The 21,746-nt window shown below is 40.9% G+C and overlaps 1 protein-coding gene across 6 annotated transcripts in view; it reads right to left on the bottom strand.

Moving 5' to 3' along the window:
• Positions 1 to 867: 867 nt before the first annotated feature.
• Positions 868 to 21,746, bottom strand: part of TRIO (trio Rho guanine nucleotide exchange factor) — a 256,831-nt gene continuing 235,952 nt past the window's right edge. For 3 of the 6 annotated variants that reach the window (XM_069808870.1, XM_069808871.1, XM_069808872.1), the window contains exons 45-57: positions 21,632 to 21,709; positions 20,590 to 20,781; positions 19,513 to 19,690; positions 17,895 to 18,664; positions 13,446 to 13,693; positions 12,487 to 12,625; positions 12,116 to 12,143; positions 11,081 to 11,243; positions 8,905 to 9,026; positions 6,374 to 6,452; positions 5,534 to 5,734; positions 4,960 to 5,098; positions 868 to 3,414 (exon numbers count right to left, since the gene is read on the bottom strand). In XM_069808870.1, coding sequence (XP_069664971.1) covers positions 2,872 to 3,414; positions 4,960 to 5,098; positions 5,534 to 5,734; positions 6,374 to 6,452; positions 8,905 to 9,026; positions 11,081 to 11,243; positions 12,116 to 12,143; positions 12,487 to 12,625; positions 13,446 to 13,693; positions 17,895 to 18,664; positions 19,513 to 19,690; positions 20,590 to 20,781; positions 21,632 to 21,709 — 2,880 coding nt within the window. In that variant the 3' untranslated portion in view covers positions 868 to 2,871. The other 3 variants (XM_069808873.1, XM_069808875.1, XM_069808874.1) reach the window with 3 other exon arrangements.

Below are 21,746 nucleotides of genomic sequence, written 5' to 3'. Positions count from 1 at the left end.
CTTCTCCCCAGCTTAGTGTATCTTCAGTCAAGAAGAAGTATTTTAGAGAACTCATGGATACAAACCCTTCCATGGTGCGTGTTGCCATCTATTTCCCTGTCATGGAAAAAGCTTCCAATGGCTCATTCTTGGCAGTACATTCTTCCTGCATATTCCCTGTCTCTCCCAATGTAAAACATCTCTCTCAGTAGTAAATTGTGAGGAATAAAGGGACTGTTTCATCACTTGACAGGTAGTAGCAGAAAAAAAAAGTGGAAAAAAAAAAGATGTATACAATGCAACAAGAAGCATAAACACTCTGCACTGTTCCCTGACCTTCCACTTCATTTTGAATTGCAAACAGATTAATGATAGCAGAAAAGGGAGCGAGATAAATGTACACAATGAAAAAGTTTTCTGCTTCATCCTTCATCGGATGCGAACAGAGTTTAGCTGCAAAACCCAAGCCTTTATGGTTGAAAGTAACTTTTCTTCATAATGAATCTGGAATGCCTGAAAGATGTGGGAAATCTGTGCCCCAGTTTAATATTAAACTGAAATATGATCCTTTGGTCTTTAACTGGGAACATCTGGTAGAAAACTCTGCTGGTCAAAATTTACTAGCTAATAAAGACTATAATGAATTTCCACAGTTAGAGAGTTATGCATGTTTTATATAAAAGCAATCATGACACTACAAAGCACTCAACACTTAGAGCAAAGGCAAATATTATTTTGTAAGGCATGAAAGAAAGATACATCATTGCAATTTAAAATTAATTTTACGGCAATAAAATAAGGTACTTTTTTTCTTTTCAAATACAGAGCCCAATTAAAATATAACCAAACCTAAACTTTCAAACTCCTTAAAGCAAGAGATCAGACAAATATGTCAAATATGTTTAATTTTTTTCAAAATAACTGATGGCAAAATAAAATATTTACATCACGTCATACTGTGTAAACATGTAACGTCACTGTACAAAGAAATATACATGCAAAATAAAGCAAAACTTTAACTAAAACAATAAAGGAAAATAATACACAAACATAATGATATGAGGTTGGTACGAATACACATCCAGTTTCGAAGTAAGTTGTTTTCTTTTAAAAAGTTTCTGTACAACTTTACAAAAAAAAAACAAAAAACAAAAAAGGAATAAATAGAATACAGTGGAAGCCGCAAAGCTCAAAACTAACCCAAGCGAGGTTATGGCTTAAGACCCATATATCTAACTATTGTGGGACATCGGCTTGATTTCTTTAAACATGACATTTCACACAAACATAGATGACAACACACCCATATGAACTCAGTGATGCACAGAAAACCATCTCTGTCTTTTTAAATAGCTCACGTTAATATTACTTCAACCTTAAAAACAGTTACTAAGACAATTACATTACGTGTCAGATTCTCCTCATCCGACCACTACTTTCTGAATGTTATTCTTCACCAAAGAGCACAAAATTCATTTGTTCATTTCACAGAAAGAAGTAAACACAGATCTGAAAATTCTAAAAAGTAGTAAGTGTTGAGACTGATTTTGGGAAAGTCAGACTTTGGCATTTTGAATATAATAATAAATTTTAAAAAGTGTCACCCTACTTCTTAACCAGGTTGAGATTTGGGATACGAATCTCTCTCTCTTTCCCCTCCCGCCCCCCAACAATCCTTAAAACTGACTAGTCTTGACTAAATTCTATGCTAACCCTCATCTTAAACTAATAATGACAGTGTGGTACAACACACCTGCCCCTGCCCACCCAGAAACCCCAAACACACAAACAAAACCATAAAGCTCGCCGTACTAAGTATGTGCTTTTTCTATATATTTATTACAGTTACAACAGAGGTCCTCATAAATAGTTGCATAAAATGTTAAAGCCACAACATTGCACATGATATGAAAGAAAACAAAATCCCAAATGAGTGCATTTACAGTATTTCATCCTGCTGTATACTGCTTGACAATCGGGTTAGCAAGCTGGGCACCAACCCGAAGTCCTTTTCTAAGGGGACAGTGAGTACTGACCCAAACTGAAGACCCGCACAGTGGTATACCACCATTTAGGAAGGAGGGGGAAAAAAAGGATAAGGGGAGGGGGGAAAAAAATTACAGACCGAAGGCAGGTAACAGTCTATATACAAGTAAGGCCTACATTTTATCAGAGCAAAACGATTCATTCTATTTGTATGCAAAAACTTTGAGGTTGGATGCACTTAAAAGCAGAGTCTGATCTCAGTGCACTGCTACGTGAGATACATACAGGCGAGGCAACTGGAAAGCTCTAGGACCAAGTGAAAACCAGATGTTATAAATGGAGGCCGTATCAATGGGCAGCCATTTTGGTGAGTCTTCTCCAGGCATGATTTCATTTTTGTTTAACACCAGTGCTTTGAACATAGGCATTTCTTCCTTGAATAAATCTTGAAAACGGTAGTTAAGTTCACTTGCAAAATTCAACTCTTGTTTATTAAAAAAACTATTTTTATTTAATTTTTTTTTTTTTTTGCAGAAACCTGAATAAAATACTGTTACTGTATCACTCGTGACTGCTTTTTGCAGAGTACAGTGCTATCGTCCTCCACCCCAGTGAAGTCTGCATCGCCAGTCCCCCGCGCCGCGCCGCCCCGCGCGGGTCCCCCTGGAATGCGTTTGCACACGAACATTCGCTAGCAGCTGGTTGGCTCGGGGCTTGCTTTCCTCAAAATTCAAGTCAACAGCTGATTGGCAGAAGGAGTCTATCTCCAGTCTGATTGATTGGCAGGAGGAGTCTATCTCCAGTCTGATTGGCAGGAGGAGTCCATCTCCAGTCTGATTGGCAGGAGGAGTCCATCTCCAGTCTGATTGGCAGGTGAAAGAGAATGAGAGAGAACTTCAAGCAAGGTCAAACTCTTGGCAAGAGCCTGCTCTGTAAGAAGTTTTTAATGCTACGGATGGGTCGAACATCATTCTGGTGTTTTCGCCGCTCAATGAACGAAGTCAGTCTGGATATGTCAATGCTGTCAGCGCTTTTGCTATTCCCCAGCTGCAGCCATTGCTCCTGGAGGGCCAGTGCAGCCGAGGGACGCTTAGCTGGGTCATCCTGAAGTAGGAAGCATACAAAATCTTTGGCCTTCTGGCTAACTCCTTTGAAGTAGTCATCTGGGAAACTAAAGTCTAAGCGGCAAATATTCAGGCAAGTTTCCTCTACACTTTCATCCAGGAAAGGAGAGACGCCACTAAGAAGGACATATGTGAGCACTCCAATGCTCCAAACATCTGAAGTGAGGGAAACAGGATTTCCAAGAATAATTTCAGGAGCTGCAAACTCTGGGTTTCCAAGTAACTGGTGGATGTAATACGTGGTATTGAGCTGGACTGCGTCTCCAAAGTCAGCCAGTTTTATTGTTGGCTTAGTGGAACTCTGGTCCACCAAAATATTTTCAGGCTAGAAAACATAAAAGCAAAAGTTAAAATGTCTTTTTTTCAAGTCAGTCTAACACACATTTAATGCTCCAACATTACTGTTTCCCAGCCAGTGCTGTCGGCTCAAGAAGGTAACAAACAGCTGCATGCTGCAAGGATTACTGCTGCAGGCCAGCTCTGCAGAGCTCCGAGGCAGTCCTGCCACGGCTTCCCCAAGACCAACCGGCAGGCAGTTTCTTGCCAACCATGGTATGCAATGAATGCGTTTTAGCTGCTGGCACTATAATTTTTGCAGGAAATATAGTTCTGCTGGATAATACTGCAGATGTTCACAACAGCAGCTCTGCAAAGTTTCACAGGAACCTGTGTTTGGGAACTTAAGCTTAAAGAACGGCAATTACAAATAGAAGGTGAATAAAGCAACTGCTCTATTTGCTTTATGACAGAGAGACAATAAACCCCTTGCATTTAAAGATTGGAAGACCTTGTCCGAATTTTCATGATGCTTTCAACAGAATTCAGCTTTACGTGGTGATTTAATGTAACACAGCTGTACAGATGGAAGTCAAACACTCTTAAGAGACTATGGCAGCAGCAGGTCCTGTTGCATGCACATGGCTTCAGAACTGCCCCACTATTGGCGAGCTGGAGGTGGAATTATTTTTATGGTTTTATTTCTGAAGCTACTGCTGCTGTAGCTGTGATCTTAGCAAAATAAGAGTGACTTACCTACAACTAGTTTTTAATTAGTTCATTCGTATGTACCCTGAGACTGGAAAAAAGTACTGGTGAACTCCATAGAGCACTAGAAAAAATTAAATTTTGGGTCTCCATGGTATGCAGACCAGACTGGTTCTTCTCGGAAAACAGAAGTATGAGTAAGGAAGATGCCGTCTCTTTTTGCTTTTTCTCACAGTGACCCCCTTCTGGCTAAAGAGAACCTCCCTACAAAGACGACTTGTCAATGCTAAAATCCCTTATTATTCAAATACAGGTGGAGAGAAAAAAGACGTGTAAAGACTAAGTTTTTAATCAATATTCACATTAAGACCTTCTTATATAGCTTTTCCTACTAGAATGCATCAAATCCTTGCAGCTCAAGTAAAATTCAAAGGGTAGAACAGATGCCCAAAGAAGTACCATTCGCATAGATATCACAGTCCTCGAAGTGCAAAGATTTGCAGGAACAGAGGAAAAGCAGTCTCTTTCACAACAAACTCTACGCTTCTTGAGAAAGAAATGGATTTTTGCTGCGAGTTTCTCAGAAAGTAAATAAATAAATGAATAAATAAAAATCAAACAAAACTGTTCCTGTCAGCAATTATTTCCAGCACACAGGACCACACAGGGCCAGCAAGCTTTAAGGAGAAAGCACAAGGAATTCAGAATTTCTGCTTTACTGGCTATGAGTCATCTAAAGCATTTGGGGACAGAGCCCCAACCCATCCCCTTCATACAGTCTCAAAGCAATTCACAGTTCTATGTTCCCAGCTGCAAGTTTCCTAGAAGAGGGAGGTTTTTATGCCTGGAATGGCGCACACCGCCAGGAATCCCATTCACTCCTCACCTTTAGGTCCAAATGTGCTATTCTGCAGTTGTGAAGATAGTGCACGGCTTCCAGAATCTCTCCCAGGTAGAGTCTGATCTTCCCTTCTGTAAGGTTTCCCCATCGCACGACGTAGTCTAGAAGGCGACCCTGGTCAGCCCTATTGGAATTAGAAGGGTTACATTTTGGATTAATCCATATATCAGAACTGAAAGAAAAACCTAGCAGGCCATAGACTACAGGAGTAACTGTAGCCTGCAGCACCTAAGAGACAGAGGACTAGGGTATGAAGAGGAGATCTGATATCAAGCTACACAACATTCCTAATTCACTTGTGCAACCACTTGATATAAAATAATTCCTGGACCTTCAGACTAAGATAATCATCCACATATCAGTTTAATATCTCAACTTGTTTCCTTCTGAGTATTAAACTCAACATTTTAATAACAGCATTAGAAAACTGCAATATTTTACTTAGGTGTTTTCAAACTTCTATGAAATTTTAAAGTTCCTTATTCAAAAACCACTATAAATGCCCCAGAAAGTCAGCTGTAGAGATCACATTTTACAGATAATGTTAGAGTCCACACACATTTCTAACACTAGTATGTAGTTGGTGGAGGTCTCAAAGGTATCAAGAAGGCCAATGAGCTGGGGATGCTGGAGATTCTGCATGACTCCAAGTTCATGGGTAACCTGGTCTCGCTTCATCAACTTCTTATTCACAAACTTAGTGGCTACTGCTCGCTTGGTTCCCTTCTGGTCACACTTCTTAACGACAGAAAACCTGCCCCTGGAATACAATATTGAAAGAAAAGAATTAACCCAGAGTTGCACTGAGGACATACTTTTACCTTGAAGGATATCCTGAGTGAGATCTGATTTTACATCTCTAATAAGCTACCCTCACAGAGCAGTTTCTGGACATAAACAAGAGTTTTCAGAGAATGCATCTTCTACAAAACGTGTCTGTATAAATAATTACCTCCTGAGAGAGATCTGTTTTATCGCATTTGCAGAGAATTGAAGTCGTAGTAGTATCCAGCTTTCAAAAGTCACCCTTAAGTTGGACAAATGTATATTCTATGTGACTTATTTTGCCCATTTACAGACTTTTTCTGTCTGTAATTTTCATAGCCTAAATAAAAATGTTTAGGAGAGCTTCATGGCAGAAGCAGTGTCAGTCACTGTAAGGCATTCTTAAAAAAATAATCCCTTAATCTATGATACCACTCGAGCCTAAACACGTTCTGTTTATGCAGTGCCATCTAGTGCTGGTAAAATTTTTGCTTCCTCATTTCTATTTAATCCAATGTAATTCTAGCCTTTTAGGCTCATATGATAAGTATTTTTCAAAGAGAATTTCAGTTTTTTGAAAGAGAAGTTAATATTTTGACATAGACAGCTTTGGAGATCACCATACAGAACGCACCTGCCAAGCTCAGCCACTTCACTGTAGAGGGAATCAAAGTTGTCCTTCCAGATTACCATGATCCCATCACTTCCAGGACCTACCAAAAAAAGAGAAGGACAGTATGGCCAAAATTTAATATACTCAGATCCTCCTTGGAACTAAATTATTGTCATTATAACCAATGTATTGTTTCAGATGTTTGCAGAAGGAGAAATATTTGGACTTCATATTCAGTTTGGGAAGAGATTTCAGGAAGAATTTGCCTCAGTGAGACCGGCCCCTATCATCTTTCTTTTGAAGCTCAGGGTGTCCATATTGAAAAGCAACTCACGGCCTCATATTGTCCATCCTCTTGCAGCTCAGAAAGAAAATAATTCCTGTAATCAACTACTTCATTGATGGTTTATGAAGACTACTACAGCAACAGAAGGTAGAGTGTTCTTTACTCTTTGCACAAGATAATGCATGAGAATTTACTACAATCAAACGGCAAGTCCTTCAAGTCCGAAGGACTGAAAAAGACTTTGTAGTTTGATCTTGAAACTTTATGCTACAGCCTTAGAGTTTTCATTCTGCTCTTATAGACTGCGGAAACGCAGGGTAGGATGGCCCCAGAAAAACTGGGGCCAGAACTTCTTTGTAAAAGTATTGGTAGGGCTGAGCTGTCTGTCTTTTGGAGTCTAGTTGCAGAGTGACCAAGACATACCAAATTCTCCCTTAGTTTTGACTGAAAATTGAACACTTGCTTTTAGACAGGGTCAGTAAGACCAAGGACTGTGGCTGAAATATGGTAGTTTAGTCTACAAGACTTCAGTGACTCCGATTGTGGCCAAATCACGGTTTTGGGCTTCTGTACTGGTGTAGGAAGGACACTCATTACACTAGTTCCTTAAAGCACACAGATTCACACTGATTCTTGTCCATCACGAGCTTTTTACTCCCCTGACTAGAAAGTTTCCTTGGCTGAGATACTATCAGTGGAATCGCCCCATCCTGTTAGTCCCTGTATGACACAGGGTGGCAGGAAGACAAACTGGATTACACACCAAAGCAGCCTGGCCAATGCAGCAGAACAAATTCTATAGTGGAACTAATTCAGGTGCAGTGGGAACTGCCTGTACAGGAATAAGTAACCTTGGCAAGTTGAAGGAAGCAGCAAAAAGAATAGCTATCTTACATAATGTCTCATTATCAACAATACACCTGCTGCTGGGGGAAAAAAAAAAAAAAGTGATCAGACAGTGTAGCAGCTACCTGAAAAAAGCTCTCTATTTTTCAGGAAACATTAGCGTAAAGAGCAAAATTTTATTTTCTGCCTCATTTATACATTGCAACACACCCATCCTAGGGCTCAACTACGGGCTGTCTTGGGTCGGTGAGTAGAAAGTGTTGGGAATAATCACTACCTCCATATGCTGGCAGTAAGGCACTTACTGTGGCTGCCAACAGGCAGAGCTCAAAGTGGCAGCACTGATTATAAACCCCCAAAATTTCAGATGAGGTTTTGGAAGTGAACACATCTTTCACAGTCTGGTTTCAACATTCCAGAAAAATGGCAAAGTTTTTTTGAAAAAAAGGGAAGAAAGAACGTATTTTGGAGAGGTTCGGGACAACCGTACAAGTCCCCATATCAGCTGGGACAGACGTAGAAAGACAGAATGCAGCACTTCGTATCTTATTTTCTTTTATATGAGTCAGTTTGAGACAGCCATTCCACCTAAAATCCATTAGTTAATTCTCACCAATGGATAAATATATGGGCCTCTCAACAGATTAAAGGATGCAGATAGCATCAATTGTTATAAACTGCATGTAAGAAAGCCTACTAACCTGCTGTGTCCCCATGTTTTCCCTATTTCTAAAAACGGAGGATCCTGAACACTTAAGAATGACTGAATATACAAACACATACCATAACTTATCACTATGCCATCAAACACATCAAGTAAAAGATGTTTTTTTCTTCCTTCGCTGTCTGCCTCCAAAACACAGGCATTTTTAATCTTTGCAGATTTCCTTTTTCTTCTCTCACAAACATTCAGGTTGCCTCACTTCAGGCACTGAAATAATGTAATTTAAGTGTAGATCCATGATGCAAAGACAAGAAATAGTTCTATGTTCTAAACATTGTGGCTTTACAATTCAAGCAAAAGGAGCGTATTAAAATACAGAGCAATGCTACTGTTTTCTTATCTGTACACTTTAAAAATTATACATGTTAGCATAGTAACATTCATTGAGACTAAACTAAGAATGTAGATGATAAAATATGATTTTATCATATTATGTTTGAACTAGTATTGACAGACAAGGTGAACGCACGTTGACTGTACCGTGTAGGCATCTTGTCTGTATGAACCTCTAGTTAGCTACTTCCTAAAAGTGCATCTATTTCTGCTGAAACAAGTAATATATCACAGGTGAAAAGGTTTATTATAATACTCCTTTAACAGAGGGATGCCCAAAAGCTGGGTTTTCTTTTTCCTGGACTATGGATACCAGACACTTTGAATGTAATTGAATAAAAAAACCCAAAGAGACAGGCCTACCTAAAACTCGTAGACTGGCGGAAGATGAAACCGAACCCATATCGTTTGCAGCTATACATGTATAGATACCATCGTCTTCTGCAGTGACGCCAATGATTTTCAGTGAAGCCTCTCCTAAGTCACTGGGAAACACAATGGCATCTGTTAACTTTATATTCACTTTAGAGACCTTAAGCTGTGGAAATCAGACAAAGTTAGATTGATACTGTTAATATTTCTTATTCTCTCTCTCTCTATCTGGACAAACTTTACTAACCCTATCCCTGCCATTTCAGAAGCATCTACCAGAACGCTTGGTGTCCATCAAGTGTCTTGGAATGTCCTAGAGCCTATTAGAAGAACATCCTCACTATGTGTTTGAAAAATCAAATGCTTCCTCTACTTCCTTCAAATTATGAGAAGCTGTATCGAGACAACCATCCATCATTGTTCTTTCTGAAAGGTTAGCGTCCATCCCCAACTCCCAGCATACAGAAGCTGATCTAAAATTTGTACTTTCAAAGCATTCATCCCTTGCAAGAGAGGGCTTCCCCTTCAATACAAAAGGCACTCCTCACCAACAACTTTGGAGACCTCAGAATCTGGGAGAATGAGGGTGGGAGGAAACTAAAAAGGACTTAAGTTTTCCCTCTGCTCTGGGGTAGAGACAGCAAGAAGCTATGTAAGACCACAAGAGAAAGATTCTGCAGACTCTTCCTTAATCTTTCTCACTGCTGAACCACTCTTTTTGTCTGATGGTTTGTCTTTAAATATCTACTTATATCTTTCTCTGCGCAATTCATTTCTAGTACTTTTTGACTATCTGCTGTGGACATGAACAGCACATAATTTTATTTGCAAAAGTCTCTTACAAACATGAATACTTGGCAAGTCCTCCCTACACTTTTCACTTCTAGGCTCAAAACAACGCTAACATTGTGCTATTCTTTCACAGTAAGGCATGTTTTCATGATTTTCTATCATTCTTATTGCTTTCCTTTGGATAAATCCCAGTAACATCAAGTCATTTGACTGACGGAATCAAAAATTATTTGCTACGGTCTTCACCACATGACTTAATTTCAGGGAAAAAGAAGAATGTAAATTTTAGGAACACAGGAAGATGACCCCCCTCCCCAGCTCAAAGAACACTTCATGATTATTATTTCTAAAAATCTGTCAGCCACAGCCAACATGATTTACTGGATATAATTCTGTAACAGTAATGAATCACAGTGAATTAAACCCAGTGATTCTAACTCTTACTCATCTCACAACAGTCCTGGATGCAGTAGCAAAGCTGCCACAACGCCTCTGTCTCCCCATAAAAAAAAAATTATACCCAGTGAAAAGGAAAAAGCAGCAGCAGCAGGAGGTAAAAAAGAACAGTATAACATGCCATCAAGTTTGCAGGTAAGTTGGACTATACCACACAGCCTCTAAGAAAATGACATACTCTTCTATCTAATAATGAGAAAGTTTTCACAAAAAACCCCTTCATTCTGAACTGAGAGCTTAATTCATAAATAAGACATTTGTTCAGACTGAAATTACTCATTAAACAACACTTTCTGTATATAAAAGAATGCTTCTTCAGAAAAAAACCCCCTTTCTAACATGCAGTTTCACATTCCAAAATACAGCAATTTCTCTTATTCTTCAGCTGTTTGAGTTACCAGTTAGTCTGTTACGTTCTACCACAGCAAAGCTAAAACCAGACAAAAATGTTGATTTCCATGCTTCAACAACAAAGACGGTGACATTGCCATATCAGTAGGAACCAGAGGCTTTTCTTTGCAAAATACTGTAGTGTGATCTGAAAGCAGTCACTTTCCTCAAAAATGATGGTATGCTACCAATGGAAATAAGCGATTGGCAGGACGGCATGTCACAACATACTGTTCTGGTTCAAGCATTAGGTCAGTGTGACAGAACCACAATGGCTTCTGCAATAGCTAATCAGAAATAGCAGCTGAATTTTCTTTTCTTTTTAAAAATCAACTGAATATAACATTTGGGTACCCCAGCCATACACAGAGGTTATACATTTCTAGAAAATCTCAGCTGTGAAATATTTCTGTCTGAGGGCAACCCGATCTTTATGCCTCAAAGCAAAAAGCTATCCTGTACCAAGGGTGCAAATAGAAAATGTAACAGTTTCAGCAGTTCCTGTAGAACATTACACAAATTACTGTACCTGTACGAAATGCTGTGATGACCGTCATTGCTCAGTGTATTATGATCAGGACCTTTCCAAGTAACCGAAGCCTTGGGGCGACCACAGACTTTACACCTAAGCACGATGGTCTCTCCTGTCTCACATGTTACCTCACTCAATGGTATTATAAACTCTGGGGGAACTGGAAAAAGAAAATCAATGGCATTAGCTCAACCGAAGTTAATAAATTTGCTTTTCTATTCCTAGCACTCTCTCTCTTCTATTAGACAAAGTAGTATGGTACTTTAATTTCCAAGGTGTATCTACCCCTCTACTCTTGGAGCACATCCATGGTTAGGCCACTGGCTGGGGCTCTGCAGAGCTAGTGAATTTTTCTCTGCGTGAACTTGGACACAACACTACTGCTGTGCCACGGATAACCCTGAAGCCTACCATGGTGAACCAAACACCCTGTTTATGGCAAGCCGAGGAAACCCTACGCTGAAAAGTCTTTAAAGATGTGCTCAGCTAAGCTATCTTTATATCCAGCTACGTTTGCAAAAGGGAACACAAAACACCTCACTCATCCACTGAGGCGCTCTATGTAGTCTTTTCCCTTTTTCACAGGTAAAACTCAAAAAGGTTGGTTCTGTGTATTAAGATGAACCCCCAGTTTGTCTCTGACTCCAGAGGGCCGCGATCTTTGTCCTGATCGGCCTCTGCACTGGAGAGGCTAGGGTGCAAGGTTAAAAATGAAGCAGCTCCAAGTCCTGGCCTTGTTTCGCAGACTCAGCAAGGCCCAACTTCCATACAGTCTCGATACAGAACATGTCATACGGTCCTTGTGTTTTCTGTTGTTTTGGACTTGTGAACAAAAATGTGTTCCTTGCATCTTAAAAAAATAAATATGATGTATTTCATTAGCTGTCTCCCTTATCCAAAAAGGGCCTAGGTATATATTGATAGAAAATACTCAGTTCCTGACATAATTCATATCAAGCAAATTTAAACAGAGTAAATAATGTTTTAATCAGATTATATTTACTGCAACTTTTAAAAATTAAAGCAACTTACCATCATAAATGTAATTGGGGTTGAGAAGCTGGAAAGAAGAAATTAAAGAATTAATGTCCTGATAACCTTTAATAAATAACGGTAGAAAACAAAGCACAGCGATGGGTCAAAGTTGGCTGTACCCACAAAGATCCAAGAAACATCTGAACACCAGAATTTCTGCACCGCTCCACTCTTTCTGCAGTATCCTTATGCTATATCACACTTGCAGGCTCCAAGATTGTATCTTCCCATTTTCAGATTTGGCAAATGATGCCCATTAAACCCACTGTTCCCTCTAATTCCTTGATGTGAAATTCTGACAGAAGCTACTTTTAAAGAAATCCCAACACAACTTCTTTTGGAAACTACTACATCTTTGTAACACTGACCTTTACAGAAACCTTGTTGGCAAGTCCTTCTCGGGATTTGCGGTAACCATTTTCTAGCTTGCCTTCCCTTTTGCCGTCTTTATCTTTTTTCTCAGATTTCTTCCTTAAACGGAGTGCTGTGTGCCAAGACGTTGACTTCCTGAATATAGAACATTAAACTTTGATCAACTGTTTTTTCACCTCCAGGTTATGCATTATACTCTCTAGTTCCAAAAGGCATTGGAAAAGTATGTCAAAATGTTATTTCATTGTAATAAAGCATACTGAAATGAAATACATTAAGTATTCCGTAAGAGATGCTACCCTTGGTTGTAACTGTAAGCAAGCTAATAAAATGAGTCTGTAGTTCAGTATTTCTTGAAATCATTGCTTGAATGGTAAACTTTCTATATGAAAATACAAACTGTCAATCAAACTGAGCAATGATCAGGATAAAATCTGTATCATATATGGCCTATAGAAGCTTTACATAAAGCTTTAGCGCTAAGAACTTTGATATAATTTCTCCCATTGCAGATTTGAGAGAGATCTTCCTAGCACAACCAGTCATTTTCAATAGGTTTGTGGCACGAAGTAGAGATGCAGGAATGCTGAAATCTCATTTCACTGGGAACAAACATTCCCTGACTGTTTTCCTAAACAGAGGTGTCTAAGCCTGATAAGTCATTCTATTAAATAAACCAGTAACTATTGCTGCTCTTAGATCAGGTATTCTTTCATCATCATCTTTTCCCAGAAGATTGCACTACTACAGCTTCTTAATAAAGAATACGTGCTTCTGGGCTCTTTCTTACTAGGTTGTATTTTGAAGTTTGCTAAGGGACCTGCCAAGTACTCATTCTGCTTGATGTTCATTTATTTCTCAAAGATCACGTCAACTTTTGGTTTATAAGGTTCAAAGCCTTGTCTAAATTGGAAGTTTTTCTTCCTCCTCCCCTTCCACACACACAGGCACTCACTTGATGGTTCCATCAGGGTTGTCGATGATGACTGCACTGGTATGCCCCAAGACATAGCCGGGAATCCAGCCCTCGGCTGCGGGGCACTGATCAGTGGCGGCTCTGAACACCAAAAACATGTTCTGTTGGTTGCTGGCTAGAATCTGCACGACCTCTCCTTGGTAGACATTTATCTCATCCTCCTTCACTGCCGTGTAATCGTGTGTCACCAGCATGGTGGAGATATTGCTACTGCTGCTACTTTCACTCTGCAAGTGTCAATTGGGAGCAGAAAGAGGGGGGGGGAAAGAATCAAGTTTAAAGTTCATGAAGAAGACAGGCTGTTCTTGGCCTGCTACGTTACCTGCATAATCCACATAACTTAATCTGCAGTCAAAGAAGAGAGCTACGATTTCTCCTTGAAAGCCGCCTGTGTCTATTTATCTTGTGCAAATTAGTTTGACCTTTGAATACCTTCACGTACAGCTGCTGCAGAAGTTTATTCCCGCTACTTTTACTCAAGATTACTTCCTTTAACTAAGAGTCAGTTTATACACAGATCTCAACTGGTCTTCCTTTCAAGCTCAGGCACCGAACCTCCCATCTTTATCAGGCAACAAAGCTACAGTACAGCACGTAGGACAGTTTTTCATGGTCTTATAGGTGCAGTTTCAAAATCATAATCATCACCTCATAAACACTGGGAATTCCAACAACGAAAAATTCATAGAGTCTTTCTTAGCACTATCTGTCAGGTCTCAGACACCAGCCTTCTGCACACAAAACACGACAAGGTACAAAAGAACAAAATAGGCTTTTGATAGTGTGTCTCAAAACCCCAAGGCTTGTCCCTGGTTGAATCTGTGTGATCAGGTTTAGTCCTTTAAATGCACAGGATGAGGTACATTACTGAAATAAGAAATTATTCATTTCTTGGGCAAAATAGGCCCACTGGACTATCAGAATAAAGCTGGAAATCTCACTTTTAACTGATTAGCTGAGTGTTGTTAGCTGTTTATCATACATTTTCAGCTAGTGTTCATGACTGTTGTTTGTTTCCCCATCGAGCATTTGCAGAAAGCTAATTATGGCTGATCAGGTATACATTAAAAATCAGACTACATTTCAGAACAAAAAGCCTTCTCCTGGCCATGAATTCACTGGTAATTATTATTTTTTAGAAGCAAGATGCATTTTGTCCATTTGCATGCATTTCTCATATGAGGTTTAATAAATGGAAGTGTGATATTGATTATCAGACTATGCAACCTGTTCCCTGAAAGAAGTGATTTCCTTCTTGAAACAAGTTAAACCCAAAGTGGATGGCCTATTAATGGTGGGGCATGAGGCGTGTATGTGTATGTGCCTGCCTTTTGTCTCTGTTCTTACTTCAGACCGTTTCAGGTCACTATCAGAGAGGGCTCACTAGTGCTTAGTAGTAACTGAGTTGAAGAAGGAAATCAGTACCTCGTTGTAGCTGGAGACTACTATTGCTTATACAGCATAACCACACGTTAGCACCAGGTATGTGCTAGCAGTGAGCGGAAACCTTGGCGCACACGATAAAAACAGGGTCAGCTTTTTTTTCAAAACCGTCAAATATTTCTCCCCTTAGTGTTGAGGAGATGCAGCAGGGCTCAGAGGACAGCATGGTACACCACGAGCCCTGAAAACCACGTTCTCTTCCAATCTGCTAATCGCCATGAACAAGTGACTCCCCATCTCGGTGCCTGTGCTTCCCCACGAGTGCTTTGGCTGAGAAGCCAAGGCATTTGGAAAGGAACAGCCTCAGATTACTCATTCGTAGCATGTTCAGCACATTGATGCTTGGGTTTCCAGCGAGCCTGTACGTTTTATTCTAGCTGGACTATTTTATTCAACTGGGTGATTCAAGTCCATTCTGTCTTTTTTCCCCTATTAGGATGATGAAGCAAATGCTTCTACCGAGAGAAAGATCTCATCCTGGATTGTACTTCTACTAAAGGATATTTATGTTAACTCCAGATGCTGTATTTCCAGTGGGAGAACTCATTTTGTCTGGCTGAGAGGACTGTCTGCACGGTCTTTTGTATTAGCAAGCCCTTCCCATGATTCAGGCAAACCGGGAATAGTAGAACCATAAGCCCAGTCTCATTTTCAGTCATTGTTTAAGATTACAGCTTGCTAGATTCTTTTAGCTACGTGAAAACCAACTCTATTCAGAGAAAGCTGCTTTTGTTAACTCCTTCTGTTAGACTTATAGGGGGAGATGAAGGGAAGGCTGAAGTTGTAAAACCAACCTAAGCCCCAAACTTTGCCCCCCCCCTCCATTCCTGAAAATACTGTTTCTCATTGTGCAGCAGAATTTGTATCACTGCAGGACTGACCTTCCTGTAACATAACATTTCTTTTTAATAGTTCAGTCTTGAAGGATCATACTAAACTCTGAATATTTATTTTCAACAAGGACAGATAAATCTGTTGAATAAACAAGTGTCTGGTAACTACTAAGTGACAAACTTTCTTGTGAATATGTTTATATCAGAATTTATTCTCACTACAGAAAGACATCCTTTTCTTTTGCCTTGCAAGGAAGTAAGTGTTCTTGCACAGTCAATGTTTTTCTACTGCAAGTTCTGCTGGTCATCACTGACCTCAATTATGGGATTAGAGAAGGATTTACAATCAAAATATAAAAAATTCCTCCCATATTTCTGAACTACTAGCAAAACCAATTCCTGTTTCTTCTTCTTAGAAGTCACTTTTTCGTAAGTAACCAACCTTAACCATATGTGCATGTAAATACACACACACAAACGGTTAAATCAAAATAAAACTTCACAACCCATTTTCTCTAGCTATTGAATGTGGTGTGAAACCCTGCTAAAGTATGGTCTAGAAAAGAGGTTATAAATGAAGAATTATGACCCATCTTAATTACTAAACTAAAAGAAACATAGTTGTGAAGCAGAAGGCATGCATTCAGATATTACGTTTTACAGTAAGATAAAAACAAGCAGTGGTGTGTGTCTTTGCTGAGACAGTATCAAAATTCAAATGTTTTGAAAAATCAGTGCCATCCCGTCTCTCCCTCTCTCTTTTTTTAATGGAATGACATCAATTAATACTATGCATGTCTTCTCTGCATATAAAAAGTACCACCATCTTGATTCACATACCACACAGTAATTGCAAAATACTCAAATTATCCCAGATACTATATTATCATCACATTTTGCTAGACTGAAGATAAACACAAGACAGAGCTAAACCAAATGAAAATCTGAAGGAGGATCAGGATAAAAATACAATACATGCAAAGCATAATTTTTTCTTCTGAAGCTATTATAAAAGTAAGTGTAAGAACTAAGAAGTCAAGAAAGCTCTGTGTGTTAAACAGTTCTATAAAGAAATGCATGCATTTAAAAAGGGTCCGGCAAGTTAGGTGATTTGCAAAATTGGTATTGCATACTATTTGTGAGAGAATGGAAAAACAAACATTCGTGAACACAACACTTAGTGAGAGAAAGATCAAATGCCAGTTTAAAAAGAAAGGCACCGTAGCCTGCCTACCACATCCATGGCAAGTGCCTGGAAATTTTTGCTTTATATTTGCACATGCCCCTGTGATTGCTGTGTTGCATTTTCCTGGTGGACGTTATCACAGCGAATCTGGATTCTGCTGATACCCCAGCTTTCCGCACAAACACACCAAGTGCATACTAACGGGTTGAATCTCCAGATGCCCTAAACCAGTTCTTCTTACAAAGCAGAAAAGCCAAGTGGAGCCGCTATTTGTTTTGGTTGTAGCAGAAGGAGGATTATTTTAGCTAGGTTTTGTCGGCCTATTTTGAGTGGACTGCAGGAAGCTTCCTTGATCAGACACGGGATTAAAAAAGAGAATGTTGTACATCAACTAAGGCTGAAAGGAGAGGGGGAGGGGAAATAAATTAATAAAAAATAAAAATCAAGCAGCCCAGGGAACGTACTGTAGATGTCTCCACGAAGTTAAACCTCAACAGGACAATGGTGGCGGATTTGTGCGTGAAAGGGAAAAAAGCCCCAAGGCAATCTGCCAAAATCTCGAAGTCAGATTTAAGTGCTGGCCGCAATGCATACCCCAAGGTGCTCTGGCTGCCACGCTTCAGCATGTTAATTATGTGCCTTCAAATTAGAGACGAAAAAAGCAAGGAGAGCAAGTTAGTACGTATCAGCCTAATGATCTATGTTTTCAGCAGAGGCAGAAATTGCATCTAGTGTTAGCAGTTGCTTTTGCGTCTGTATACATACCCGTCGTTGTATGTATACATACACAGAGAGGTAGACAGTTTTGTTTTTTTAATGTGCAGAAGATATCCGAACAGTTGATTATTTCAGAGCAGTACAGCACCGGAGAGCCAGAAGTTAGTACGGAGAGTGATGGTAACGCACAGAAAGGGAGCATGGGAAGGTTTTAGAAGAGCTCGCAGGACAGAGGTGCTCCGCTCTTACCCCATTACTCTGGGTGGAGTGAACTGACTGCTCGCTGGTCGAGGAGCATGTGCTCATGCGGTCTGTGTCCTTGCTGTGTGAAGAGTGGCGGTGGACCTGCCGCTGGAGGGAGTCACTGTCCCCAGGGAAAGTGAAGGAGCCAGGGCGGCTGGCGGGGGATGCTGGGATGGAGCTCCAAAAGGAGCCCTTCTGCAGGGGGCTGCTGGGTGGAAAGGTTTCTTTGCCAAAAGGAGAAGGGAAAGTCGTGGAGAGAGGAGAGTTCATTGGCGAGATGGCTCCCGGCCTCGGCTTCCCGAGCGTCAGCGATCCTACGCTGTTTCTCGATCGACCGTCCTCCGAGCTTCCGCGTGAGTCCTTCTGGGCTCCGTCAGCTGAGCCAGAAACGTTTCCCGCTGTCTTCCTGGGACTTTCGATAACTTTCATCTTGGGAATCTGCTCAGCTTCTCTCTGAGGACCGTCCGGTTCTGCATTGGGAGGGTGCCTGTCTGGCTGGCTGGGGCCAGTTTCTAAGGAGGAGTTGTAGTGTGGCAGGGAGAGATTGTGAATGGACATACCTGACATCTTGTCTGCCTCTGCTTGGGCCGAGGCTGCAGAGGAGACCAGGACTGGGGAATGGTGTCTGACAGGCTGGGGGATCCGGGACGGCCGGCTACGGCTGGAGCTGGGGATGCCGCTACAGCTGCTGGGGCCGCTGCTGTTACCGCTGCTGCTCCCGCTGCCGCCTCCACTGCTGCTGTGGTTCCTCTGGTACTCGATTGGGGACGTCAAGGCTGCAATGGGAGCGGGAGGGGAAGCGATCAGGGAAGGGAGGGCAGGAAAGGGAACAGGAACAGTTTAAAAAAAAGACATGTTTGCTGGCAAAAGGGGAGTGCTGTTCAAATAAGATAAATTCCCTTAGCGATGCTGGTCATGACGTAGACCTCAAGTCACTTTTCTATATCACACCTTCATGACCCGCTATATGTACCTCTGTTAAAGATGAACAATCAAACCAGGGAGAAATGTTTTCCTCTAGGATCACACTGTCAGTCAGCGGGCAAGCTGCGAAAAAACAGGTATTACTCTGAACTCTCAGCTTGTTGTTCCACCCATTACAACTCTCTTAAAAAAAAATCTACACTGGGGCAACAACCGATGGACGCAAAAATATAGCAGGAACCTTCTAGTGTCACAGCAGACACTACCGCCTTCTACGTTTCTCCTGCAGAATCTGAATGCTGTTGCCACAGTAAGATGTGACAGCAACGGCCACCAAAATAACACAAGCAAAACATATTCTGGATAGATGCTCAAAATTCCACTTCGGTTTAGCCTTTAAAGGCTTGCATTTGCTTAAAAGGGGTACACAAACTCTCCACCTCAACGGATGGTGCCAATCTTGATTCACTCCTACAAAACATTTGGAAAATTTCACCAAGAGAACACCATGTAAATTCAGACTACCGCTCTTACAATAAATGCTAGCATCTGTTCTGAAGCAGAAATGTGGCACATATCCCCCAACTGTTCTGTATTAGCTCAGGAAAAAGGAAACTTGCAAAACGTCTCAAAGCCAAGAAACAACAGATGAGAGAGAAGTCGTTCAATTATGAACTTTCAGTGAGAGGAAATAATTTACCATTTAAAAAGTTGCGCTGGTTTTCCAAAATTTGGTTAATTTCGTGGATCCATAACTGGCGGACTCCTGGACTGGCAGAATGCAAAATAAAGGTCTCCGTGACATCGCCCGTTCTTGATGTTAGTGCAAATTTACATGGATCGCTGTCCACATTTTCCTCCAGGGAAAGGCAACTCACCTTCATGAAAAAAAAAAAAAAAAGAGAATTTACTTCACGTATTTTATGAGAAACATACCTCTAAAATCTCTTGCTTAGGAGCTCAGAGTCAGATCTTCAAATGATGACCATTCCTTCCTTCAGGAAAATAATACCGTGAAATGAAGGATTACAGTAAACTAAGGATTACTGTACCACTTACTGACACACTGTGCCTGAACAATCTCCAGCTGGTCAGTGTGGCCCAATGTTCTCCATTGTCCCTCAACTCTCCCTTTGTGTTATTCAAAATGCTGAGCCTGCTATGGAGCTCTACCACAGGTCGTCTGTCCAGCCAGCACTAAACAGGACGCTCAGCTGGCAGGCAGAGCACCGAGGTGAGTTAAGGGAAGCCGGGTCCACCCAAAACGCGTCACAGGGAGGGCTGGTGGCCCTAATACCATCAGTTTTTTCCCAGGGAAAGCTTGAAGTGGAGGTAAACCCTTTGTGTTTGAGGAAGAGCCAACATGTCTAAGAAGGTGGCACTACTTACAAATGTTACCTACACATTTGGACTGACTGCAGCTGAAACTCAAAAGAAGGGATACATATAGAGTTATCATCCTTATTTGCAATGACTTTGCAATGTGGTGTACCCACAGCACAGAGCTGAAGACCAAACTCTTTGTGAATGCTTGTCCGGCTTTGCACAAGAACACCTGTTTTGGTAAGCTTCACGTGGGAAGCGTCAGAGATCCAAAGATTTCCGTTTATCAGAGCGAGCACAAATTCAGTAGGAGGTAATTTCAGGAAATGACTGACACCTCACTGCGCTTTATGGTTGCACATCTAGATGTCACTAGTGACTCCACACTGAATCAGAAACTGTTACCTTAGCAGAGTTTGTGCAGGGGACGCAAAGGCTCACACGCAACAGTTACCTTGATGCTGTTTTTAAACAAGAATCCGGGCATGGAGAAACCTTTCTTTTTATCTAGCAGCTCACTGAAAATGACAATCTGCTCAAACAGGAAGACCCGTCTCTCCTTGCAGCGTGGCAGAAGTCCCGTGTCCTGGTCTGTAACCAAGAACGTGTCCTGGAGCAGGAGCTTGCCCTGGGCTACGATTTTACCCTAAACACAGAGGCAAGTGGAAATGCATTTAGTGCAGTTCTTCATTTCTTTTCCCAATCAACCTTTCTGAGTAGATGTTCACGCCAAAATAGCTTTGTATATTTCCCAATTTCTGCGTGTCACTGACCATTATGTACTCATTGATCCTCCTATGCACAAGACATTCTTGTAGCCTTTCTCAAAAAACAAACATCATCAAGAAAAAAAACCCAACCAAAATCCACTCAACCCTTTTCAATTCATACTGCAGTTTAAGGCTTTTAACACTAAGGCTTTCATCTCTCTATTCTCAGTAACTTCCACAGTAACTCGTATATTCTTCCCAAGTCTTCCAGGGTGCCGAAAGGGGAAGAATTCAAGTTCATACCTGCATTGGAGAGCAGAAAGGGCTTTACAAGAAGAACATGTGACTAGCGTCTGGCTGATGCATACTGCTTCAACAGCCAATTTCTGTCCCTTCTAGACTTCACAAAACAAGGGCTACAGTTGCCTCGGGTACTTTACTGACCACAGCAACTTCTCCTTCTTCTACACTACTGAAGCCAGACCTGCTTACCTGCTGATAACTGATTACTTCACTATTTTGCAAGTCATTAGTCAATAAGGGAACTGCAATAACACCAGAGCTTCCTAGATTTTGCAGAAGGACTTACCTAGCGTGACTGACACAATGGGTAAAGTTTCCCAGGAAAAAGTCTTTGGCAGGGCTAAGACTTGATTTTTCATTTACTGCTTTTTGCACCAGCTAATCATAGTGAGGGAGCACCCTACCTCATTTCTCCCCATGACATTAATGGTTAATTTCTAGAGAACCTGACAAAAACTCTAAGCAAAACTGCAGCCAACTTACATCAAATCCTTGCAGGCGGCCAACATTCATCATGTCATTACACCGTTTTGGTACTATACACATGACCTCTACAGCTCTCTGTTCAAGACAAATAAAAAGTCAAAGCTTTATTTTC

This window comes from Haliaeetus albicilla, chromosome 21 (assembly GCF_947461875.1).
Source record: "Haliaeetus albicilla chromosome 21, bHalAlb1.1, whole genome shotgun sequence".
NCBI lineage: Eukaryota > Metazoa > Chordata > Aves > Accipitriformes > Accipitridae > Haliaeetus > Haliaeetus albicilla.
This window is presented reverse-complemented; position numbering and strand designations above follow the sequence as displayed.